Source organism: Cercospora beticola, chromosome 5 (assembly GCF_033473495.1).
Source record: "Cercospora beticola chromosome 5, complete sequence".
Taxonomy (NCBI): Eukaryota; Fungi; Ascomycota; class Dothideomycetes; order Mycosphaerellales; family Mycosphaerellaceae; genus Cercospora; species Cercospora beticola.
This window is the reverse complement of record NC_088939.1, coordinates 4,713,027-4,737,958: the sequence shown is the minus strand read 5'-3', so window position 1 is coordinate 4,737,958 and position 24,932 is coordinate 4,713,027. Positions and strand designations below refer to the sequence as shown.

At 44.4% G+C, this 24,932-nt stretch overlaps 11 protein-coding genes across 11 annotated transcripts; 5 read left to right on the top strand and 6 right to left on the bottom strand.

Annotated features, from left to right (window-relative positions):
* Positions 1-401: 401 nt before the first annotated feature.
* On the bottom strand, positions 402-1,416 carry RHO25_008981 (uncharacterized protein; the record flags this gene model as incomplete). Its single annotated transcript, XM_023604771.2, has 5 exons — positions 402-518; positions 569-639; positions 692-933; positions 993-1,299; positions 1,356-1,416. 5 exons carry the CDS (start codon positions 1,414-1,416, stop codon positions 402-404), a joined length of 798 nt encoding a protein of 265 aa, XP_023460404.1.
* Positions 1,417-3,307: 1,891 nt separating this feature from the next.
* On the top strand, positions 3,308-4,465 carry RHO25_008980 (uncharacterized protein; the record flags this gene model as incomplete). Its single annotated transcript, XM_023604770.2, has 2 exons — positions 3,308-4,257; positions 4,318-4,465. 2 exons carry the CDS (start codon positions 3,308-3,310, stop codon positions 4,463-4,465), a joined length of 1,098 nt encoding a protein of 365 aa, XP_023460403.1.
* A 523-nt stretch (positions 4,466-4,988) lies between these two features.
* Positions 4,989-5,572, top strand: RHO25_008979 (uncharacterized protein; the record flags this gene model as incomplete). The annotated part of the gene is made up of 2 exons (XM_023604769.2): positions 4,989-5,059; positions 5,113-5,572. 2 exons carry the CDS (start codon positions 4,989-4,991, stop codon positions 5,570-5,572), a joined length of 531 nt encoding a protein of 176 aa, XP_023460402.1.
* A 55-nt stretch (positions 5,573-5,627) lies between these two features.
* On the bottom strand, positions 5,628-6,476 carry RHO25_008978 (uncharacterized protein; the record flags this gene model as incomplete). The annotated part of the gene is made up of 1 exon (XM_065603125.1): positions 5,628-6,476. The coding sequence occupies one exon, from the start codon at positions 6,474-6,476 to the stop codon at positions 5,628-5,630; it is 849 nt and encodes a 282-aa protein (XP_065459197.1).
* Positions 6,477-7,223: 747 nt separating this feature from the next.
* Positions 7,224-7,649, bottom strand: RHO25_008977 (uncharacterized protein; the record flags this gene model as incomplete). The annotated part of the gene is made up of 2 exons (XM_065603124.1): positions 7,224-7,404; positions 7,453-7,649. The coding sequence occupies 2 exons, from the start codon at positions 7,647-7,649 to the stop codon at positions 7,224-7,226; spliced, it is 378 nt and encodes a 125-aa protein (XP_065459196.1).
* Positions 7,650-8,314: 665 nt separating this feature from the next.
* On the top strand, positions 8,315-9,352 carry RHO25_008976 (uncharacterized protein; the record flags this gene model as incomplete). Its single annotated transcript, XM_023604768.2, has 4 exons — positions 8,315-8,328; positions 8,381-8,655; positions 8,710-8,930; positions 8,987-9,352. 4 exons carry the CDS (start codon positions 8,315-8,317, stop codon positions 9,350-9,352), a joined length of 876 nt encoding a protein of 291 aa, XP_023460667.2.
* A 373-nt stretch (positions 9,353-9,725) lies between these two features.
* On the top strand, positions 9,726-11,853 carry RHO25_008975 (uncharacterized protein; the record flags this gene model as incomplete). The annotated part of the gene is made up of 5 exons (XM_023604767.2): positions 9,726-9,891; positions 9,942-10,133; positions 10,184-11,208; positions 11,259-11,408; positions 11,464-11,853. The coding sequence occupies 5 exons, from the start codon at positions 9,726-9,728 to the stop codon at positions 11,851-11,853; spliced, it is 1,923 nt and encodes a 640-aa protein (XP_023460668.1).
* Positions 11,854-12,369: 516 nt separating this feature from the next.
* On the top strand, positions 12,370-14,336 carry RHO25_008974 (uncharacterized protein; the record flags this gene model as incomplete). The annotated part of the gene is made up of 3 exons (XM_023604766.1): positions 12,370-12,695; positions 12,754-13,886; positions 13,942-14,336. The coding sequence occupies 3 exons, from the start codon at positions 12,370-12,372 to the stop codon at positions 14,334-14,336; spliced, it is 1,854 nt and encodes a 617-aa protein (XP_023460665.1).
* Positions 14,337-14,373: 37 nt separating this feature from the next.
* RHO25_008973 (uncharacterized protein) lies at positions 14,374-14,856 on the bottom strand (the record flags this gene model as incomplete). The annotated part of the gene is made up of 1 exon (XM_065603123.1): positions 14,374-14,856. One exon carries the CDS (start codon positions 14,854-14,856, stop codon positions 14,374-14,376), a length of 483 nt encoding a protein of 160 aa, XP_065459195.1.
* An 840-nt stretch (positions 14,857-15,696) lies between these two features.
* On the bottom strand, positions 15,697-16,486 carry RHO25_008972 (uncharacterized protein; the record flags this gene model as incomplete). The annotated part of the gene is made up of 2 exons (XM_023604765.1): positions 15,697-15,718; positions 15,801-16,486. The coding sequence occupies 2 exons, from the start codon at positions 16,484-16,486 to the stop codon at positions 15,697-15,699; spliced, it is 708 nt and encodes a 235-aa protein (XP_023460666.1).
* A 309-nt stretch (positions 16,487-16,795) lies between these two features.
* RHO25_008971 (uncharacterized protein) lies at positions 16,796-17,575 on the bottom strand (the record flags this gene model as incomplete). Its single annotated transcript, XM_023604764.2, has 1 exon — positions 16,796-17,575. One exon carries the CDS (start codon positions 17,573-17,575, stop codon positions 16,796-16,798), a length of 780 nt encoding a protein of 259 aa, XP_023460663.1.
* Positions 17,576-24,932: the final 7,357 nt, after the last annotated feature.

The window sequence follows — 24,932 nt, the reverse complement described above, 5'->3', positions numbered from 1 at the left end:
CCAGGTGTTCACTGCTCAAGGGCGTAGTGCAACGCGACCACAGCATACAACCACGGCACGCAAGGTGCATCAGGGAACGTGAGAAGTGAAATGAAGAAACGGCGCAGTCAAGCATGAAGAACTTTCAGGATTTTGAGGATATTCAGAGCATGTCTTCTTCCTGAGCTTTGTTGTTTTGTTTTGCTGCGGGCTGTAAGGGATGTAGGGGGAATAGCATAGTTCATTTGCAGGCTTCGAAAATCTTTCAAGTCTTCTCCACCACCCGCCAACAAGAAGACCCTCTCTACCGTTCCAAGAAAAGGAGATGCTCCGCCTGCGCTCTAGCAGCAACGCACATTGCCTCCACCCGCTCTCAACGAAGGACCGTCGATGTATGTTAGGAAACACGTGAAACTCGTAATCTACTGGGCGGGCTTGGCCTCCTCGCCGGCTGGCGCGTCGGACGTGTCCTTGGACTCGCCCTCTCCGGCGGCCGGTGCGTCTTGAGCAGGCTCGGCTTCGGAAGAGGTCCAGAGAGTCTGCAATGTGTGTTAGTAAAGATCATGTTTGCATGCAAAGCCGCACTTACCAGGTTATCACGGAGGAGTTGCATGATGAGGGTGGAGTCCTTGTAGCTCTCCTCAGACAGGGTGTCGAGCTCTGCGAAAGACGTCAGCGTGGATCAACACGTCATGCAATGCGCGCTACCCACCAGCGATGGCCTCGTCGAATGAGGTCTTGGCCATTTGGCAGGCCTTGTCAGGGGAGTTGAGGATCTCGTAGTAGAACACGGAGAAGTTCAGGGCAAGACCGAGACGGATGGGGTGGGTTGGCGCAAGGTCGGTGCTGGCGACCTCGGTGGCAGCCTGGTACGCCTCGAGCGACTTGTCGGCAGAGGTCTTTCGCTTGTCGCCCATGGCGAACTCGGCCAGGTAGCGGTGATAGTCTCCCTTCCTACAAAGCGAGCATTGTCAGATATGGATCTTCCCCAATCGCATGTGGTATCAACGTACATCTTGTGGTAGAAGACCTTCGACTCGCCACTCTGGGCGGAAGGAATGAGGTGCTTGTCCAAAACCTCGAGGATGTCCTCGCAGATCTTTGCGAGCTCGGCCTCAATCTTCTGGCGGTACTCCTTGATCAGAGTCACCTGTTGCTCGTTTCCCTTAGACTCCTCCTTCTGCTCAATGCTGGTGACAATGCGCCAGGAGGCACGACGAGCGCCGATGACGTTCTTGTAGGCGACCGAAAGAAGGTTGCGCTCCTCGACCGACAGCTCTTGATCGGCGGAGGCCACGGCCTTCATGTTCTCGACCATTTCTGGAAGCTGATTAGCGCGTAGCTCAAGCTGCGAATTGCACCTCCCCACCACTTACCCTCATAGCGCTCAGCCTGCTCGGCAAGCTTCGCGAGGTAGACGGAGTCTTCGTAACCCATTTTGCGTTGTTTTGTGTGTTTGTGTTCAGAGACTGTAGCGATTGGATGTGTCAGTTGTGGCTCGTGCTGATCAGGCATCTTTCTGGCAGTTGCTGGACGATTGCGAAAAATGAAGTGAAGGAGAGCTGTGCGGTGTCTGGCTGTTGCGAATCCGCGGCCGTGTGTATGCGGATGAACGAGGTGAAGCGAGCGGAGTGGTCAGCCGCGGCGGTGCTACTGCGTCTGTTGAATGGCAGCAGTGCGCTTGCCTGGCGCAGGAGCGGTCAGGGCTCGTCGCTGTTGCTGCAGGCAGTCGTGTTTGCGTGCTATCGGGCGCTGGAGGGGGCGTATTTGCTCGCGAACGATGTCGACGCAATCAATGGCGTCCGGCAGGCGGCCTCGTTGGTGACTCCGCAGTCGCCCACGAATTCGGGGCGCACTTTATCGCAGCTGATGGCCAGTTCCCGGTACACGGAGTGGGCTCTCCTTTCGCACCTGCCAGACAGGCACGATAGTCGTCGGGGGGCAGTACTGACCTGTTGGTGTTGCTGTATTAGAGAGAGCGGAAGGCGAGAATGGCGAGAGCGAGGCGGTGGTTGCTTCGGAGAGAGGTCAATGATGGTGGGGGAGAGGGAGTGAGTGTGTTCGTGGGAAAGTGACGAAAGCGAACTAGGACGTTGTTCACGTGACTGGGCCTGTGACTGGGCCGCAATTTGGGAAGCCGCAGTCGTGTCCACAAACAACACTGCAGCCTTACCGTGCACTAATTCACTCCGGATCACCAGGAAATACGTCGCGCCGCCGGCTCCCCAGTATTGACAGTATTCACCATCAACACTGCCACGTTCCATGTGCATCATCGCATCACATTAGCTTCGCCCCCGCTGGGCCAATCACCATGTGGAGACGGCTTCTCGCCCAAAACATTGGCCCATGACCCTGCGGCACTTTTTTCCAGCAAGCATGTGATGACAGCTTTCAACCAGACCAAGAGACCAAGTCCAGCAGATGCCATCCAAGTCATGGATAGGTATCAGCAATCCGTGCAGTATCACAGGCAGCGGCGAACGTACCAGCAAGATTGTGAAGAAGTGCCCGGTTACCGAAATCGTCCACGCGTTCTGTGAATGACAACTCCTCGCGTGACGCGTCAAATAGACGGATTTCTTGACTCTTAGCATTGCTGAAGGCACTGGAGAGCAACGAAACTCATCGCGAACCACGATCGAGAGCGAATGCAAGACCCAGTGGCAGGCCGTATCCTACAAGGATGACGGGAGGCGCATTTCGAGCAATCACTGGAGCAAAACTCATCACGGCCAGAACGACAGACACTTACGTTCCAGATTCTAGCACTGTGCGGGTTTAGTGACGTTTCGAGAAGCAAACGCAGAACTGCGACTGATCACGCGGTTAAGCAAGTCGCATTATATCGAGCGGCGACCTGACGAAATCGCGAGAACTGCCAATATGGCAAGAACACTCCTGCAACGATTTTACACGATCGCCTGTATCCATAGTGTATCAGCATCAGTCAGGTGAAGTTCCCCTCGTCCTGCATGCCGAAATCTTGCCAGTGGTAAGCTTTTTGAGACCATTCTTTTCCATTCAAAGAAGACAGTATCTGTCCTGAATCGTTCAATTCTGATCTGATCATTGGTATCCTCTCGATGGACGCCGTTGGCTGAAGTGCGACTTCACATCCGCCGGACCTGGCCATGATGCCAAGACCTGGCACCCCAGGAACTGGTTTACCGATGAAGCCGAGGAGCATGTCAAGCTCACTTCAACTTGTCGGCCCACTGCTGTGTGCCACATACACGGGAACCTACGAGAACAGAATCCTATTTACTCGACTGAATCTCAAATTCCTCACTGAATTTAAGACACAGACAGCAGAAGCACGGTCAAAATGCCGCCAACACAACCCATCGTAGCCCTGTTCGGCTACGAAATGTCCACCTTCACCATCAAAATCCGCCATATTCTCAAGCTCAAACAAATCCCCTATACTTTCGTTGCAGTCCCAACAATGATGCCACGTCCGCTCCTTCGCGACAATTTTCACCTTACATACCGCAAGATCCCCGTCCTCGCCATTGGCCGCGAATTATATTGCGACACATCGCTCATTACCGAAGCACTAGAACACTTCTTCCCGGCCTCAGAAGGCTATCAAAGCATTTACCCTCGAGCTCAAGATGGCAGAGATTACAGACCACTAATCCGAGGCTTTGCATCATACTGGACCGATCGACCGCTGTTCCGCGTGACGTGCGGATTGATGCCAGCGAGTATCTGGAGGAGTTCCTTTGGCACCGACCGAGCCCAACTGATAGGACACAAATTGGATCCTGACAAACTGGAGAAGAAACTTCCTGAAAATCTGATGAAACTCGATCATCAACTATCTATGGTCGAGCCACTCTTCACAACAGGAACCGACGGCCCTTGGATCTTCTCCACACCCACGCCTTCGCTGGCAGATATCTCGCTCTACTACGAATTACTCTGGGGCTGGGACATTTCCTCAGGAGAGTACACACATAGTATCACTATGGGCGGTGCCGAGAATGAGAAGGAAGCGGGAATGAAACCTGTCTTCAATGCTCAGCGTTATCCGGGCGTTTGGGGATGGTACCAGAGGATGAAGCGGTATTTCGATGAAATGCCGGATACGGAACAGGATCGATCGAAGGAGGTCGAGGCGGTTTTGGCGCAGATGAGAGAAGCGCCTGCGCTGGGCAAGAGGTCTTTGTTGCTTCCGACTCCGAGGTCCGTGATTGAGGATTTGTGTAATCGGACGGGGTTGAAGGAGGGTGCGCTCGTTTCTGTTGCGCCGGATGATACTGGGCGAGATGAGTAAGTTGACAAGTTGACGTTCTTCAATGCCAGTCGACCCTAGTGCTAATGTGATCTCAGTCCGACGATTGGGACATTGATAGCTCTTTCGCCCGAGGAAGTTGTCATTAAGCCGAAGCCACTGGAACAGCGTGCCACTGTCGAGACGAGGATTCACTTCCCAATGCTTGGATTTGTGGTCAGACCAGTCAAGGAAGCCAATCTGTAGAGACTTGGTCCAAGGGCACTTCGCTCTGAATAAGCACATCGGAGTCACTTCCGACGTCAGAATGGCATTGGTGTTCCGATGCGTGAACTCCATATACACGATGGACACCTGTATCAAAAAGCTATTGTCTACTGCGTGGGACGCACAAGCAACGTTCCCTGCACTACAGAAAGCGGGCGCTTCAAGACTGGCCAGCGGGATCGCATCTCATGTGGCGCAGCTACAGCCGCCCAGCCCAACTACGCCGCACACATACATGTAGCTGGGTTGCCGATTTTTGCGATCGTTGAACGTGGGCAAACAAGTTCCAGTACCCTGCAAAATGATTTGCAATCGCAAGGCTGCGAAGTAGACATGCGCCAGACTCAGCGGTTGTACACAGAACCGCGGCCTCCCAGAATAGATACATGCCTGTTGTTCGCACACATATATCATGTTGCGAGGTCCAGTCTCGTGTCTCTGAGCAAAGCAAACAAGATTCAATTGAAAAGCATAATCGCAAGCAATACATTCCATATCAATCATGGTTTCCAACAAGAAGAGACTATACGTCGCCTTATATCCAAGTGGAGTTGTAGATGATGCGGAGAGACAGTATGCAAACTCTTAAAGTCGTGCAGACATGAGCTTATCTTGTTCACGCACAGATACCACTGGGCATTCCTGGATGGTCCGAAGGTTGAGAAGGAGGAGGACGTGCCTGGCATGCGTTACCATGTCAAAAACACCATCGTTGGTGGCGAAGTCAAGTGGGTCTACGAAGAGCTGGACATCCGAAATGTCCGCATGACCAATACACTGCTTGCACGCTTTGTGATAGCCAAGATTGAAGATGAGAAGCGCCTGATCGAGGTATTGCGTTCGATTCCAGTCATACAGAAAGATCCTGGCTGGAGATGTCGGACGTGGGTCGCGAATGCTTTGGAAGCCTTGAGGCAGGACGGAAAGGCTGTTGGCACAGCCTTGCTCGATTGGCAGAAGATTGAACCTGCGGCACGGAAGTACGTTGCAGACAAGAAGGCTGCGGGCCGGTATAACGATGTCAATCAGATGCAGCAGGCGCGGCCTACGTTTGATCTGATCGAGGGTAAGGAAGTGTTGCCGTAGAGTCGAAGCCGCACCAATATTGTTTTTGTTTCGTTTTCTGGGCCGGTCTGCGCTCTCATACGTCTCCCCACCATTTTTGCCGTGTTCTCTCCATTTCTAATTCTTGCGGAAATGCCTGCAGAGCCTGGTCGAGAACAGTGGTCCAGGTGGGTATAACCCCATCGAGATATCGCGCAGATGTGTATTCCCAGTAGTGCGGATACCAGCCTGCGAACTCCCAGTCAATGATTCCACTTATCCGACCTTGATGGACGAGGATATTGGCCGGATTTAAGTCGCCATGAGTGAAGACTACTGGTGGCCAGTCTTTGTCCTGCTGTTTGATCATAGTCTCAAGTTCTTCTCGATGAGCTCCGTCTTGGATGTCCGATATCTGCAAGCCATCGCGAAGCCACAGATGAAATTCTTGAATGGTCTTGAACGGTCCGAATCGAGGCTTGCCATGAGGGATTCGTGAATCGTGGAGCGAACCTCCTACGCAACTTTGCACACCTGTGCCAGTTGGAGGTTGTAAACTTCGCATTTGCTCCAAAAGCTCTTTTAGCTGGGCAAGTAGTCTCTCCCTTTCGGACTCTGCGAGCTGTTCCCAAGCCTTGTACATGTTCTCACCACGAACCTTCTCCATGACAAGATAGACCTTTCCCTCGGACTTGAACGCGCAATGGACTTTCGGCACCGGTATCGACGTATTCGCTGCAATATACAGCATTGATGCTGCTTCCGTCAGATCCACATCTGAGCCACTTTTGACAATAATGCTTGGAGTTATGCGCCTGCAGCGACCTACTCTGCTGTATAAGCGAGCAGTGATTGCCAGGGCGAGTTTCGTAAGATTGCGCCTTGCAAAACTATCTTTGACAGGAGTCGCAAGTGGCACACGTGCATTTGGCTTTTCAGCTGCCATCGCAATGCCCTCTGATTGCGTTGTTGTGGGTGTGAAGGAGCAAGAACGCGTCGAGTGGCACAGGCACGGTGAGAAATTGTTCCGCTCCGGAATGAACTTCACATTGGTTTGTGACGCGCTACATAACACAACGAGACATTAATAAGTCGTCAAATTTCTACTTCTCGTCTACTTGCCATGCTCACAGAAACGTGGATCAAGCACCTGGAGTCCGGGATTACCTGACGCCGAAGGAGTTGCCATCAAGCATAAGCATCCGAGCAGCCGGCCACTGGCCCACCATCGACACGAGGATACATTCTCAAATACTGCGCCTCGTGGTGCCACGAAAAGTGGATTGAAAATCGCTGAAATAATATGCGATTGTCGTGGCCTCTTGCTCTAGTGAGCCACGACCAAGGCAGTGTGATGTTAACTGGTTCAAGTTCCGGAAAGCACCTGAAAGGCCAACTCGAAAAGCAGGTCACATCAACTCGAAGGGTGTATTGAAACATGGTCATGAACATGAACTGATTTGTTTTCGCATTGCCGCAGTCGTATCTAGCCACGATACTGTTATAAAACGCAGCGGTTGTTCCTCCCCCGCAAGACCAATGAGTCAAGCCGGTGAGCGTGATCTAAACTCGAAAAAAGGTCGATCGAGAGTGCGCGATGCATCGCCTGGAATATTCTGCCTCCCCTCGACACCCGACCCTCCCGACCGAACGCAGACATGCAGACGAATGGAGTGCACCATAGTCCCCTTTCTCATGTACGTGAGGCACTCGCGGCCCCCTCTCCTTCTGGGGCAGACTGTTCCTCTGGTGTTTCCGAATCCTCTTCTGAGGTATCGTAGATGTGCGCGGTCTCTAGGTAGTTGCCCTGAGCGTCTCTCCACACCACGGTCCAGTGCGGGATCTTGTCTCCTGGACTCGAGTGTTCAACGTGCCTACGTATCTGTCAGCACTGATCATGGTCCGGAGCATAGACTGCGTACGTCATGGTGGCCGTAGTAGCGCCTTCTGGGACATGTACGTCCCCCTTCTGCATCACCTTGACGAACCCATCCTTTCCGGCTTTGGGCAACCCGGGACGCCGCCAGTTCTGGGTCTCACTTGCGTACTGCAGTCTGATGGTCTGGCCTCGAATCAAAGCCGTTGTGATGGGCACGGTAGCTCTGATGACGATACCCATGCTGGCAGGCCTGTATGCTGTACTGATGCATCGGCGCGGACTATGGAAGACTTGCAAGTTAAATTGCCCAAACGCAGTCCTCGCGTATTCACCATTATGGTCAATGCTATCAGATGTGAGTCCTAGGCAGTGTATTCACCGCGAAGGCCTCTGACGGTCTATTCACCACCACGCTCTCTGGTAAGCAAATCAGAACAACAGTCCCTTCACGTTACGAAGCTCACTGACAGCTACAATAGTTGTTCATAAGCAGACAGTGACTCGGGCGTATCCTGAGTCCTGCAGCCGGCACCCTATGTTGGAGCGAAGTCAGCGCAAGTGATGAGTGTATGAAAGCTATGCTGCGGCCCCCTTAGCAAACAGTTCACGCGTTCACTGCCAAGACATTGGCAGCCACCTTCGCTGACATTTCATCTTCTCTTCTCTTCTCTACCAGACCATTTCATCAACATCGACCTTGCAACACATATCGCTGCACCTCAGCTAGCCACTCAACACTTCTACCATCTGCGATGTGGCGACAATTTTGCGCCTCTCGCCCAATCTCGCATTCTGCCAAGCGCTTCCTAGGTCTGAGGATGAGTTCAGACCTTGTCGGCGACTCGGGTCGAGTCTACACCAATAGTCAGCTATTGAGACGACACCCGTATGATAGCACATTCGACATGTTCAAAGCAGAGTGAGTTCACGCGCACCCCAAAAGGAAATGACAAATCTAACTTAGATGTTAGATCTTCTGGCAAGAGCTACGTCCTCAAGCGAATGCCCAAGCATTGCTTTGACCTCTCGAACCGCATTGCCAAAGACGTACCTTCGAGTCCACGACTTCGCATGCACGTAGACTGCAAGCGTGACGAAAGCCTCTTGGTCTATGACTATTATTGTGACACCTTCCTTGAGCTTCTCCAGAATGACCCTGGTTTGATGCCAGATGAACGAATCAAGATCATGCAGCGAGTTGCAGAGGCTGTTCAGCAATTGCACTCGAAGGACTGGGTTCACACTGGTAAGGGGCGCCTTGCGCGAGAATCTGTGGCTATAAGCTAACTGCATGTGCTAGACATCAAGCCTGATAACATCTTCATCGATTACACATGCGACGAAGATGGCAACAAAGTCGTCACTAATGTCGTGCTAGGTGACTTTGACGTCGCATGCAAACTCAAGGATCACGAGACTCGCATCGCTCCTCACGCAGTGGGCAATGTGATGTGGCGAAGCCCTGAAGGACACTTCGGCATGTCAAATAAGGCCTCCGACATCTACTCGTTGGGCCTGGTGGTAAGCTTTTCTCAGCATGTCTATGCTGCGAGCTTCTATCTAACCCTGTTTCGCAGTACCTCTTTGCACTCGGAGCTGGAGACGGGCTCATCCTGAACAACTACAAGGAGCTCGAAAAAGCTGGCATCGAACAGGAGCTGGAAGTGCTGACTCGACACTTCTCATACTTTGGACCGGTTCCAGAGGGCCTTTACGAGCAATTTCGAGATGAGAAAGCGAAGAAGGCGCTACGGATGGCTTCTGACGTGGCTGACGCAGAGGTCGCTGAACAACCAGAGGCGAGACTGAAGATCTGGGGAGAGGCGTATGGCGAGGTTGCCCTAGATTGCCTCTCTGGCATGACTAACCTCGATCCAAAAGCTCGTCTCAAGATCGATAAGGTCGTCGCTCATGCGATCTGGCAGGAGTCAGCGTCGTTCTGAGAAGACGCATCAAGCTTTCTCCGGATTGTTGGAATTCTGAACGCAAATCGGGTCATCAGTACGGATCCTGTACACCATTGAAAGCACTAAGCTGTCCAATATCATCTCTCGGACTTTTCCATCAACTTCGAGATGCGAAGGGGGTAAGGAGATATGAACAGGAAGAAACGTTTGCTGGGTGAAGGACATTTTGGAACATTGTTGATCCGAACTCCGAGCTCCGTACCGAAGAGGAGTCAAGAGCACCTTGAAGGATTGACACCTTCCAAAACGCGGTAGCGTCATGCAATGTCGTGCCGGCTAGGCAACACGAATTGATACTACTTGAGTTCTTCCTCACTTTCCCATTAATACCAATCCTTCTATCACAGTTATGGCATTGGCGACATTGGCGTTGCTCGGCGGCTTGGCCGCTGCCCAGTTTCCGCCGAAGCCCGAAGGCGTCAAAACATTACAATCTAAACATCATCCAGGTGTCAAGCTCTCATACAAAGAGCCAGGACTTTGCGAGACCACACCAGGCGTCAAGTCCTACGCAGGTCAGTGAGCCGCTCCCGCCCTCGCAAGACTGTAGCTCACACGCCGCTAGGATATGTTCATCTGCCGGTGGAATCATTGAATGAAACTCATGAACACAATGGATACCCCATCAATACTTTCTACTGGTTCTTCGAGTCAAGGAAAGATCCTCACAATGCCCCATTGGCCATCTGGCTGAATGGAGGACCTGGCGGCTCCTCGTTGTTGGGAGCTCTTTCGGAGAACGGCCCTTGCTTCGTCAGTGAGTAGAACATGCACTTCGACATCGTGTATCTGCTTACACTGCCGCAGGCAACGACTCGAAGTCCACTTACCTCAATCCGTGGTCTTGGAACAATGAAGCAAATTTGCTGTTCATAGACCAGCCGAACCAAGTGGGATACTCTTACGATGTGCTCACGAATGTGACAGTCAACCTTGGTGCAGATGACCCAGAAAGAAACAGCCCAGTTCAACCCACAGACTTCTCCGATGGCGTACCAGAGCAGAATAACACATTTCTGGTCGGGACCATGAGCAGCCAAAAGGTCAGCTCCACAGCAAATTCCACGCAGCATGCCGCCACCGCGATTTGGCACTTTGCTCAGACCTGGTTTGAAGAGTTTCCTCAGTACAAGCCCAATGACGAGCGAATCAGCTTGTTCACGGAAAGTTATGGTGGGCACTACGGACCTGGTTTCATGGACTACTTCGTCCGACAGAACAGCAAGATCGACAAAGGCGAGATCCCAGCAGAGGGTGCACATTACCTCCACCTTTCTACACTCGGAATCATCAACGGCTGTATTGATGCTCCGGACATGATAGAGTCCGAGATTATCTTTGCTTACAACAACACCTATCGCGTGGAGGCCATTTCGGAAGAGGAATACGAGAGTAGCCTGCACGAGTTTCGCAAACCAGGAGGAGTTCGGGACGAGATTGAGAAGTGCCGTGAAGCTGAATCCAAAACAGACCCTCATGACCATGGGGACGTGGCCAAGACAAACGAGATCTGCTCCGCCGCTGCCCATCGTGCCTCGAACATTAGTGACGAGGTCTTCGTAAGAGCAGCTCGTGGCGCACGATTTGACGTTACTCACGACGCGCTTGATTCATTCCCGCCGCCATACATGTTTGGCTGGCTCAACCAGCATGAGGTGCAGAAGGCTTTCGGTGTGCCAGTAAACCACTCGTGGTTCTCGCCCGCAGTTGCGGAAGCATTTGAGCGCACCGGGGATCTGGTCAGAGGAGGGCAACTCAAGCAGATCAAGAATGTTCTCGACTACGGCGTCAATGTCGCGCTCTTCCATGGCGACAGAGATTTTGCTTGCAATGTGAGTTTACCCCAAGATTTTTTATCGCGCATCGACTAATTCATGCGCAGTGGATCGGCGGCGAGCAGTACTCGCTGAATGTGCCGTGGTCGCATCAGAAAGACTTCAGCAAGGCTGGATACACCCCACTTGTGCTTTCTGAGCCATACACACAATCTGGTGGACTTGTTCGGCAATATGGGAACTTTTCCTTCACAAGAGTAAGCAATTGCCTTTCTCAAGCAGGTCTCGAAAAGGCATACTCATGATTCACAGGTCTATCAAGCCGGCCACATGGTGCCCTCCTATCAGCCAGAAGCTGCATATCGCATCTTCATGCGAGCCATGACGCATCGCGATATCGCAACTGGTACAATCGATCTGAACGACTACGCCATCGAGCGCGGCAACCAATACTCCACCACAGGGCCAAGCAACACGTGGTGGATGAAGAACGACGTGTTACCACAGACGCCTCACCAGTGCTACGTCCTTGACCAAGCTTCACGCTGCACTGAAGAAGAGAAGAAATGTATCGAGGACGGCACAGCTATCGTCAAGGACTGGATACTTATTGGACGAACAAGCGATTCCAACGGAACGGCGACAGATGACGATATTGCCAGCTCCCTCGCAGAACAGGTGCCCTTTAAGACGGACTTGTGATCAAGGAGTAGTGCGAGTCTTTGGACAAAGCTACATGGAGGTCAGCGTGAACGAGAGTGCAAACATCCTAGAATCGAGCAGGAAGGTTTGCACAGCTGCTGTCGAGAAGCCCGAACGACAATTGAATCCTTTTGAGGCGTCGCTGCCTAGGGCATTTACCGGTCTCGAAGAAGTCCAGCCAGTAGATGAATGCATCGCAGCTAGATGAAGACCATCTCAAGCTGCGGCTGAGGAGAAACCCTGAAGCTACACAATCCTTCTCGAAGCTTGTTATGCATAAGCGCATCTAGATAATCAATTCTTCCTCCACAACTCTCACGGCCGGTACGGATACGGCAGAGATCTGCATTTCACCCTCGCAAACCGACCCCAGTCCGCAATAATTTGCGTTTCGAATGCTTCCACAAAGACGCGGAATTCTCCGCTAAATCTTCAGAACCCAACAGTAGGCTGGCAAGTTAGCCACGAAGGCGTTTTGAGCTCGGCATTGCATACATCCACGCATGTAGCACGAGGATGATCAACACGCTTATCGGACCTATTCTGGCAGGTAGCACACGGCAGAGCCAAGCTAGAATCTGGACCAACGGCTCAAATGCAGCGGCTGTCAACTTCTCTTTCAGCTCTTGCTCAGCTGAAGCTGTTGATATCAAGCCTTCGTCGCCAAACTCGTGCTTCTCGGTGGTCGCTCATGCCCCTAAGCGTGGACCCATCGCGAACGACAAGATGGCAGAGAAGAGTCCACCGAACGTGACGTCCATATTGGACACGACGCATGAGCGAGCGGTCATTGACGAAGATGCGACTTCAGATGAGCAAGCATTGGCAGCTTTGGGCTACAAGTACGTTCTACTCATACTATCATACCCTCGCAAACGAATACTAAACTCTTCTCATTAGACAAGAATTCAAACGCGACTTCACCCTCCTCGAATCCTTCTCCGTATCCTTCTCCATTCTCGGCCTTCTCCCCTCCATCGCCTCAACCCTCACCTTCGGCCTAGGCTATTCCGGTACAGCCGGTCTGATCTGGGGCTGGCTCATCGCAGGCATCATGATCCAATCTGTAGCCTTCAGCATGGCGGAACTCTGCTCTTCCATGCCAACAGCCGGAGGTCTATACTATGCCGCCGCTGTCCTCGCACCCGAAGGCTGGGGGCCTGTTTGTGCGTGGTTCGTAGGCTGGTCGAATGCTGTTGCTTTTGCGATTGGACCTTGCTCGTTGAATTATGCTTTGGCATTGATGATTACTACTTCGGTGACGATTTCAAATCCGGAGTGGGTACCTGAGACATGGCATGTTTATTTGGTTTACTTGGCCATTCTGCTTTTCAATGGACTGATTGCTATGCAGTCGACGAAATTCATTGGGAGGTTCAACGTTGTGGGAACTGTCTGGAATATCATTCTGGTCCTGGTCTTTCTGATTTGGTTTCCTGTTGGCTCGATCAATTCTCCGAAGACGAACGATACGCACGAGACGTGGACGACTTTCCAGAACGGCACTGAATGGCCAATTGGATGGGCCGCTATAATGGGCTTTCTGACAGCATTGTACACCATGGCTGGGTATGATGCGCCTTTCCATCTCGCAGAGGAGTGCAGCAATGCAAACATTGCCTCACCTCGTGCCATCGTGATGACCTCTCAATCTGGTCTCTATGGAGGATTCGCAATCGTTCTGGTCATCGCATACACTATCAAAGACGTCACCGAAGTCGTGGTAGGCCCATACGGACAGCCCTTCGGCTCACTGTGTCTCCAGGTCCTCGGCAGAAATTCTGGTTTGGCGCTCTTCGCTCTCACTCAAGTTGCGCAAATGTTCTGCGGCGTTGGTGTGACCATTGCTGGCTCCAGGGTCATCTTTGCTTACTCCAGAGATGGCGCAATTCCTGGACACCAGTTGTGGGCGAAGGTTGACAGCCGTACGAAGACTCCTGTCTGGGCCACTTGGTTTGTCCTGATATGTTCAGCTTTATGTGGTTTGATCAGCTTTGGAGGGCCCATTGCACTTGGTGCCTTCTTTACGCTCGGTAAGGAATGACTTCCATCATAGATACTGTCGAGTTTAGACTAATATGCGAGCAGTCGGTATTGGACAATACACGGCTTTCATTGCTCCTATTGCACTAAAGCTCTTCTTTGGTCGAAATCGATTCAAGCCGGGGCCATGGAACCTTGGTCGATACTCTGCGACCGTGAATGCTCTTGCAGTAGCCTGGTGGTGTGTGATCACACCTGCGCTCTGCTGGCCCGCGTTCAAAGGCAGGAATCTCACGCCCCAAACTATGAACTGGACGATCTTGCTCTATGGAGGTGTCATGTCTCTGGCCATGCTTCATTATGGGCTCAGTGGGCGCAAGTGGTTCAAAGGACCGAAGATCAACGTCGAGCATCTGGCGCAGATGCCGACCCCAGGTCTGAGGGTAGCGGAGTCGCAGGAGAGTGACAAGCAATGGAATGAGAAGAAGCGGGCACAGTGATGACTTCTTAGATGCTTGCAGAGTGCCAGCCCCAAATTTACACGGGAGAATTATCGACAATCATCGGTCCGAGTCCTGGTACGATTTCCTTGATGTTCCTTTTCTCGAACGTACCCGTGGCCGATTGACGCCCGGTCCTTCGCAGTTCCATCAACGGAAGCTCCATCCGGCCCTCAACTTTCGGCCTCACAGTGTGGAAACCAAGCTTGCCATAGTGTGCCGCCAGCCGTTCTGGCCCGTCGTCTGGTGTCTGCACTCCATCAACTGTAAAGTGTTTGACACGAGCCATAGGTCCGGGGTGCAGTGCGATCATGTTTGCCTCCCACTCCTCTGCGAAAGTCTTGATGATGCTGTCAAGCACCAGCAGCGATACGCCGCGTCCCCGGAACTGCGGCTCGAGGTAAATAGTCTCAATGTAGCAAAGGCGTAAGCCAACACTGTCAGTGCTCATCGCCTCTTCGTACTTGCGGGTCAGCGGAGAAGAAGGGTCTCCGAATACTGCAAGGTAAAAATCGGACATTCCTTGGGAACATTGATAACAGATATCCCTATTGCACGAGTTAGTAACCAGTTTCTTATTAAAAGTGGCTCAATACCATAAACTGTGCCCAAGCTGAAACACCCTTCTAGTCACTACAGTGCGCACCACGGCATATCCTAGCCCCACTACTTCATCTTCGCCAGGGACATCTTGATGTCCACGAATTTCTACTGCGTGTTCGCAAACCCCGCTCCGACTGCGGCTCTCATACAGCATCGAAAAGTGTGCAAACGGTAATGGATCGGCCGACCGTGACTGCATTTGGATTTTTGCAACGTCAGTAGCGTACGCCTCAGCCTTACGTCGGTTTTCTACGGCCAGGTCGTTCATCTGTCCTTCGAAAAAAGCTTCCCTTGCGCTTACTTCAACCTCCATTTCGCGGGTGGCTAAACGATCGCCGTGGTACCAAGTGGACTAATCCTCACAAAAATGGAAAACCAATGTCAGCTCACTCAATCGGAGTGCTGGGAGGTGAGAATTGCGACCTTTGTAATGTCCTGACGCTTGGACTGCTGAGGTGTGAGGCCAGTACTTTACTTGAGAGACACATGAAGCGGGGGCAGAAAGAACGACCTCGTACTCATCTCGGGCTTGTCTCCTATCAGTCTTTGCGGGGTTTCTAGAACAAGGCTAAAGGCAGGCAAGGATGAAGCTTGTACACGAAGCAGATTCCAACAAGCGCAGAGAATAGGTGGGCGTTTGGTCAAGGCACTTCCGAGCTGTTGTTGCTTCGAGACTGCAAATCTGGAATCGCATTTTGGTTCAAGCGGGCGTTTCACTGACAGATCTTGTGTTCGTTGAATGGGATATATCCAGCCACTAAAGCCTGTTCTCTCGCTTTCTGTTCGCCAGAAAGTCAGCATAGTCATCATCCCAGAGCTTGCAGACCAAAAGAATGAAAAGCAGAAACATACCATACCTACATATTCTTAAACTTCGGCGGCCCTTCCGCAGAAATACTCTTCTCAATATACTCCGCGATATCCGGATCACCCTTCTCCAAATACTTCCTATAAGCCGGTCGATCAACAACTTTCTTCATATACTTCAACAGATCCGGATAGGCGCTCAAATCGCTCGGTACAAATTCTCTCATGCCCGTCAAAGACCAAATCATCATCATATCCGCAGCGGTGAATTCCTCTCCAGCGAGCCAAGGAACTTCTTTGACACGCTTATTAAGCATGCCATAGACTTGTTGGATTTTTGCGTCGAAGCGCTGGAATAGTGGATTATCGCTACCGCGATTGATGCCTGCGAAGTTCAAGGCCATGATTCGGCCGATGGCGGGTTGCAAGGTCCCATTGGCGACATTGTAGTAGTAGAGGAAATCTGCGTAGTTTTTCTCGCCGGGTCTGACGAAGAATTTGCCTCCGCCGTGGACGTGGGCGATGTACTCGAAGCAGGCTTGGGTTTCGGCTAGGACGACTCCGCCGTCGTCTTCGATAACGGGGGAGGCTTCGATGGGATGAAGTTTCTTGAGCTCTGGAGGTGCGAGGAGAGGAGAGCGGTCGTATTTCTTGAGTTCGTATGGGATGCCGAGTTCTTCGCAAAGGAAGACGACGCGGTCGGATTGGGAGTGACCGAGGTGGTGGACTGTGAGGCCCATTTTGTTGGTTGTTCTTGGATGTTGATGTTCTTGGTTCTGTTTCTTTTGCTCCTGTTTGGAGATGTTGATATGATTGTGAAGTAAGTGTAGAGCAAAGCCAGTGAAGTCGATCCTTGGTGGCACAACGTCAGAGGTGTTGTTATAGTTCTACTAAGTACCTAGGTTAGAGAGCTGTTATTGTAATAGCCGCCTTAGTGCACCCCACTTACTGGGAGATAACTGGTTAAGTCCGAACATCATACCACTGCTCTCTGACAGTGTGGATATATTGCTGTCTTTATCATGATGAAATTTGTGCAAGATTACTATTCACGAACCCGCCTTTGAGAACATAACGCCCCATGCTCGGAGGTCTTTCATGTCGATTCCGAGTATGCGCAGCATATCCCACACCACTGTGGCAACGGTATCCACTACCACTAGGCCTGGCCATCGATTTTCCCAGAATGCAACTCTTTGCGCTGCTCGCAAGTTCGTGCAAAATGTAGACACGACCTTGATCGGCTCGTCCTCCATCTTAGAGAGCACGTCTTCCATTTGTTTGTCCAGCTCGTCTTCACTCGTAGCCACAATATCGGCATTGACACTCCGGTCCAGGTGAGACTCAGCTACGACTTCGTAGCCCGCATCACCGAATGTTTTCATAACCTTCTTCTGCACTTCGTCCAAGTACGGTGTTACCAGACCCCATCGCGCCTTGGTGTTCTCTCCATACTCCTGCCCAGCGAAGATCTCGTGAAACACATTGAGCATGCCCACACAGCTCGTTGTCGCTTTGATTCCTGTCGCGTCTTCAATCTTCTGGCATAACTCCCGGTCTTTGTCCAGCCCGAGCCATCCGGCGCTGGTCCCACTCCACCCTATGACATCAACTTTTGCATCTGCCAGGAGCTTCGCGGCATCGATGATCTTGCTGTCGTCGAATTGTGAAATCGCATTGTCGCTCAAGGAGATCTCGGTGACTCGGAAGCGGGAGAAGTGGACGGAAATGTTGGGTATCGTGGATGCAATGGCGGTGGTCAATGGTTCGAGAGCGGTGTTGGATGAGGGCACGATGACGCCAAGCTTGAAGATGCGGTCTTCGGCCATGTTGTAGAGAGCTGTAGAGTTGTGAAATGCTGATAGAAGTGCTGTTGTAAAGACCTACTGCTGGTGATATATCTCTTGGAGCAGAGCCTACGGTCTTTATGACTGTCTGGTGTGCCATACTTACTTCACTTCATCCTGGGCATCATTTGACGTGATAATGCCTGTTGAGCCGCGCTCGCCGCCGCGGCGGCCTATCAGGGCGGCGGCGAGGATGAGAAAATGGGTCTGTGATAAGCTCGAATCATGTTGCAAGAGTGAATTGCGAGTGGAGCCAAGGAAAGAGCTGTAGAAGTGTGCCCCACGTGACCCACAACCCCGCGTAAACCTATAGTTTCAGCGTTTCTCAACATATTCAATTATTAATTATACTACTATTATAGATACTATGCTATAGGTACTAGACTAGCTTAGTAAATAAGATAAGCCGAATATTTCTATAGCTTTAAGAAAGTTTAAAATAGACTATAGTACTCTTAGTAACTACTAGAATAGTAAGACTAGTAGTAGAGTAAATAAAGCTAAATCGTAACGTATTCTTAACTACTCTTAAAAGATATCTCTTATTATATATATTAATAGATATATCTACTATAGAATACTTCTAACTCTATTAATAGTTCTTAATTTTATATATAAGATTAGTAGTTATAGGCCTAGAAATAACTAGATACTATTAAATTTAGAAGTCTAACCTATCTAAGTATAGTAGAATAAAGTAAAGTAAAACTCTCTATAATAAGTAGTTAGAAAAGCTTAGGTTTCTATCTACTATAAGTCTATAAAGAAATACTTTCTACTAAAAATTTCTAAAGTCTAAAGTACTACTTACTTAAAGCCTAACTATTAGATAGAGAGATATAGTATCTTTAGAATCTTATATTATAATACTTTCTCTAATAACTTATTTCTTAATAGCTAGTTACTTTCCTTAGTTTTATTCTCTATTATAGTAAAAGCTTTTACTTTATTTATATCTCTAAAAGCTAAAACTATACTTCTTATAAGTTCTAGATACTAATAGCTTAATAGTAAGTATCTCTTTCTTTAATATAAAGTATACTATCTAGCTTTAAATAACTTTAAGTTATTTATTCTCTTTCTTTTTTATTATTATCTCTATATAGCTCTTATAGTATAAGCTAAATACTCTAATTCTTTCTCTAGTTTAAGTTATCTAGATATCTCTACTTCTTTCTTTTTTAGAATAGAAAGAATATTATTAAATAATAAGTATAGTTAGATATCTATAGTATCTTTAATAGATAACTAAGATTTAGATAGACTACTAAGTAGAACTTAGATTCTATTCTTAGGTTTAACTATCTCTACTATTACTAGCTAGGTCTCCTTTATTTTCTTTTTAAATAATAGTAAGCTAGACTATACTTAAAATATACTCTATAAACTTATTATTTAAAAGGTAAAGTACTACTATACTAGTTTCCTTTCTAATATTTTATTATCTTTATACTTCTTTTTTAGCTTTTACTAGATAGCTTTTACTATTTCTTTTTCTAATACTATCTCTTTATTCTTTTTACTAATATAAAGCTAAATCTAGTAGATTACTTTATAGTTTACTTTATTAGTTATTAGAGTAGATATTAAGGTCTTAATAGTTAAATATAAGTCTTCTTTTTTAAGAAATATAGCTATTTTTCTAAACTATTATTCTAAGTTCTTCTTAGAGAGTACTAGATATAGCTTTTTTACTAAAGTACTATTTATTTTATTTTATTTCTATTTTATTTTCTAAAGAGTTAACTTTAAGTATTATTATAATATAAGATTCTAAAGATACTATATCTCTCTATCTAATAGTTAAGCTTTAGATAAGTAGTACTTTAAGCTTTAGGAATTCTTAGTAGAAAGTATTTCTTTATAGACTTATAGTAGATAGAAACTTAAGTCTCTCTAACTACTTATTATAGAGAGTTTTACTTTACTTTATTCTACTATATCTAGATAGGTTAGACCTCTAAATTTAATTAGTTATAAGCCTAAGTTTATATTATAGCTAGAAAGCTAGAAGCTAGAGAATATAATAGTAAGTACTTCTAGTAGGAGTTAAGATACTCTAGTAAGAGACTTAAAAGTAATAGTAGGATCTAAAGCTATAAAAGAGTTAGAAGTAAAAGAAGTAGTCTTATAAGTATAAACTAGATAGTAGAAAGAATAGTATATATAGGTCGATAGAATATCTAATATATATTAGTTCTAAGTAGAAGGATATACTATATAGCTATATAAAGATAGAGAATAAACTCTATAAAATACTTAGGCTAGGTACTTAGTAAATAAAAGTTATAGTCTAATAATACTAGAAGTTAGTCTAGTATTTCCCTACTACTAGAAAGTAGAAAAGAACAAAGTTAGAAAAGTAGTTAGGCTATTAGAGAGAGTCTTCTAAAAATAGCTATATAGATAGAACTTACTACTTATTTAAAGAAAGATCTTATAAAGCTAGAGGATTAGTTTATACTAGTTTATACTAGATAAGTTATATTTAGAAAGGATAGTTATAAAGTAGGTTCTAGAGAGACCTACTATTAGCTAATAATACTTTAGAGACTAACTAAACCTTTTACTATCTCTAGAATCTAAAGAAGAATTAGATAATTAGGCTCTAGAAATCTAGTTAGATAAACTAATATATCTAAAATTAAAAGAAGTTATAAACCTACCTTTATTATAAATATAGTAGTACTAGGAGGTTCTTATAATAGAGAGTACTAGAGAGGTATACTCCTTTAGCTATTAATATATATACTATATATAAGGCCTAGAGTATAATACTTACTTTAGAGCTACTTAGAAAATAGAGTTCTAGAAGCTCTAGCTAAAAGAGAGGAGTCTTAGTATAGTTAATTCTCTACTAGATAGTCTAGTATAAAGGAATTTCTATCTATATATATACTAAGAACTAAATACTAAGATATATAGATCCTAGTTTACTATATAAAATAAATTTATTTCTTAGCTATAGTTAGAAGAACTTAGTAATATATATACTTAAAGTTAACTCTTTAGAAAATAAAATAGAAATAAAATAAAATAAATAGTACTTTAGTAAAGAGACTATATCTAGTACTCTCTAAGAAGAACTTAGAATAATAGTTTAGAAAAATAGCTATATTTCTTAAAAGAGAAGACCTATACTTAACTATTAAGATCTTAATATCTACTCTAATAACTAATAAGATAAACTATAAAGTAATCTACTAGATTTAGCTTTATATTAGTAAAGAGAATAAAGAAGTAGTATTAGAGAAAGAGATAGTAAAAGCTATCTAGTAAAAGCTAAAGAAGAAGTATAAGGATAATAAAGTATTAGAAAGGAAACTAGTATAGTAGTACTTTACCTTTTAAATAATAAGTTTATAGAGTATATTATAAATATAGTCTAGCCTACTATTATTTAGAAAGAAAATAAAAGAGGCCTAGCTAGTAATAGTAGAGGTAGTTAAACCTAAGAATAGAATCTAAGTTCTACTTAGTAGCCTATCTAAATCTTAGTTATCTATTAGAGATACTATAAATACCTAACTATACTTATTATCTAATAATATTCTTTCTATTCTAGAAAAGAAAGAAGTAGAAATATCTAGGTAATCTAAACTAGAGAAAGAATTAGAGTATTTAGCTTATATTATAAGAGCTATATAGAGATAATAATAAAAAAGAAAAAAAAGAAATAACTTAGAGTTATTTAAAGCTAGATAGTATACTTTATATTAAAGGAAGAGATACTTACTATTAAGCTATTAGTATCTAGAACCTATAAGAAGTATAATCTTAGCTTTTAGAAATATAAGTAAAGTAAAAGCTTTTACTATAATAGAGAATAAGACTAAGGAAAGTACCTAGCTATTAAGAGATAAGTTATTAGAAGGAGTATTATAATATAAGATTCTAAAGATACTATATCTTTCTATCTAATAGTTAGGCTTTAAGTAAGTAGTACTTTAGGCTTTAGAAATTCTTAATAGAAAGTATTTCTTTATAAGCTTATAGTAGATAGAAACCTAAGCCTTTCTAACTACTTATTATAGAGAGTTTTACTTTACTTTATTCCGCTATATCTAGATAAGTTAGACTTCTAAATTTAATAAGTATATATATTACTAAGTTCTTCTAACTATAGCTAAGAAATAAATTTGTTTTATATAGTAAACTAGGACCTATATATCTTAGTATTTAGTTCTTAGTATATATATAGATAGAAATTCCTTTATAATAGACTATCTAGTAGAGAATTAACTATACTAAGACTCCTCTCTCTTAGCTAGAGCTTCTAGAACTCTATTTTCTAGATAGCTCTAGAGTAGATATTATACTCTAGGCCTTATATATAGTATATATATTAATAGCTAAAAGAGTATACCTTTCTAGTACTCTCTAGTATAGGAACTTCCTAGTACTACTATATTTATAATAAAGGTAGGTTTATAACTTCTTTTAATCTTAAGTATATTAGTTTATTTAACTAGGCTTCTAGAGCCTAATTATCTAATTCTCCTTTAGATTCTAAAGATAGTAAGAGGTTTAGTTAGTCTCTAAAGTATTATTAGCTAATAGTAGGTCTCTCTAGAACTTACTTTATAACTATTCTCTCTAAATATAACCTACTTAGTATAAACTAATCCTCTAGTCTTATAAAATCTTCCTTTAAATAGATAGTAAGTTCTATCTATATAGCTATCTTTAGGAGACTCTCTCTAATAGCCTAACTACTTTTCTAACTTTATTCTCTTCTACTTTCTAGTAGTAGAGAAATACTAGACTAACTCCTAGTATTATTAGACTATAACTTTTATTTACTAAGTACCTAGCCTAGGTACCTTATAGAGTTTATTCTCTATCTTTATATAGTTATATAGTATATTCTTCTACTTAGAACTAATATATATTATATATCTATAAAAGCGAAGTAAAGTCTAAAGCTAGAGGCTTTAGGCCTAGCTAATACTTAGTAGCTAGCTAATACTATATTACTTAGTATATAGTATATATATATATAAGGAGTATACGACGTATAATAATTCTATAAGAATTAGTTTATCTTCGAATAGAGAGTCTAAAGTAGTCTATATATTACTATATATTCTTTTATAATTCTAATTCTTTAACTCTATATAGAGTAGCGGCCTATAAATACTAAAATATTAGATAAACGAGAGTCGTAGTCGCGTTATACTAAGTATACCGGCTCTATACTACGAGCTCTATAGATATAAGTTATAAGTAAGAAAATACTTAATCTAGATAAAACGATCTTAGAAGATTATAAAGAAGCTACTCTTATAGAGCGCTTATACTATACTAATAAGAGTCTAGAGAACGATATTAATAATAAGTATAGAAGGCTCGAATATAAGATAGAAGAGCTTTATAAGTAGCTTATACTTAGAAGCTTTCGAGAAGAATATAAACGCCTTATATACGAACTTACTATAATACTAGAAAGTAATAATAACTCTTCTAGTAGTTCCGAAGTCTCTTATATAAAGAGTAGAGTATAAGAGATTATCGAAGAAAATAATAAAGAAGCTACTAATACTAGTATAAAGAATATATAGAGCTTATACAATATATAGTCGGAGAGCTTCTAGACTAAGAGTATAAAGATATACGACTCTAAGCTATTTAAAAGTAAGAATAAAGATAAGGCCTATAAGTTTATCTAGTATCTTAAGATAATTTTTATTAATAACTTAGTAATATACTATACTTTTTATAAGAAAGCGCTATATACTATTATATAGCTCGTAGGTAAAACGAAAAATATATAGTATAACTAGTATAATACTAAGAACCTTCTAGCCGAGTATAGTTAGGAAGACTTCTAGTAGTTTATATATAATATAGTCGAGAATTAAGCGAACTATATACTCCTAACTACTATTAAGTATAAGAGAGCCTATTAGCGCGAAAAGTAAAGCGTATATTAGTTCGTAAATAAGTTAGTCTATCTTAAGACGTAACTTAGTAACTACTATAAGCTATAGCTAGTTTACTAGCTTCTTATAAAGCTATAAGCTTCTCTATAGAAAAATATTATTAAGAACTATAATACGATAGAGTTTAAAAGAGCCGACCTTATAGCGCTTACTATATACTTAGAATAGGCCGAGAAAGCTATATTCTTATAAAGTAGCTATAGAAGTTCGTCTAGTAGAAGTAAGCTAAGTAAGTATACTAGATATAAAATATAGTCGAGCTATAAGTATAAGAGTAGTAATAATACTACTACTTAGCTAAAGAAAGAGAAGTTTAGTTAGAATAGGTAGCGTTAGTCTAAGTATAATAAAGATAACTTAGACTAGAAGTTAAAAGCTAAATACTTCGAGTATAAGAAGAAGAGATATATTAAGTCTAATTATTTAAGTTCTTACCTATAGAAGACGCCTATAGTCTATAAAGTAACTATAAGTAAATAGCTAAAAAGTAAAATATTAGAGAAAACTTATAAGCTCTAAATACTATAATAAGCGAAATAGATTATCTATCTATATAGAATAGACTAGTAATTCCTATTATAGCCGAGATCGAGACGAGTATAATATACTAGCGAGCCGACTATATACTCGATAGTAGTACCGATATTAATATAGTCTCTAGATCGTTCGCTCTATAGTACGACCTTCCTATATAGAAGAATACTACTTTACTATTAGTAATATTCTTTACTAAATAACTAGAGTACTACTATAGTATATATTATATATATATATAAGCTACTAACTCTAAGAGAGCGATATATATATATATATATATATAGTAGTATCTTCTATATATATAATATACTAACTTCTTATATTTTATTAGACCGGCTATAGTATATAGCTTATAAAGTAAAGGAAGATACTCTTACTAATAAGTAGACCTTTAGGTCTAGTAGCGAGATATATATAGTACGAATATACGAAGTATATAAGTTCTATAAGAATCTCTAAAAAGCTCTATATATATATACTATATTACTTTAGAAAGTAGATACTAGCTAAGAGCTACTACTTATAGAGTTCCGGGATTTTTTAGATCTCTTTAATCTAATAGAAGAAATAAGAAGTATACTAGTTAATAGCGCCGAGTATACGATCGACCTACTACTCGGTACTAAGCTACTATTTAAGCTACTATATTATAATATAAGATTCTAAAGATACTATATCTCTCTATCTAATAGTTAGGCCTTAAGTAAGTAGTACTTTAAACTTTAGGAATTCTTAGTAGAGAGTATTTCTTTATAGACTTATAGTAGATAGAAACCTAAGCCTTTTTAACTACTTATTATAGAGAGTTTTACTTTGCTTTATTCTACTATACTTAGATAGATTAGACTCCTAAACTTAAT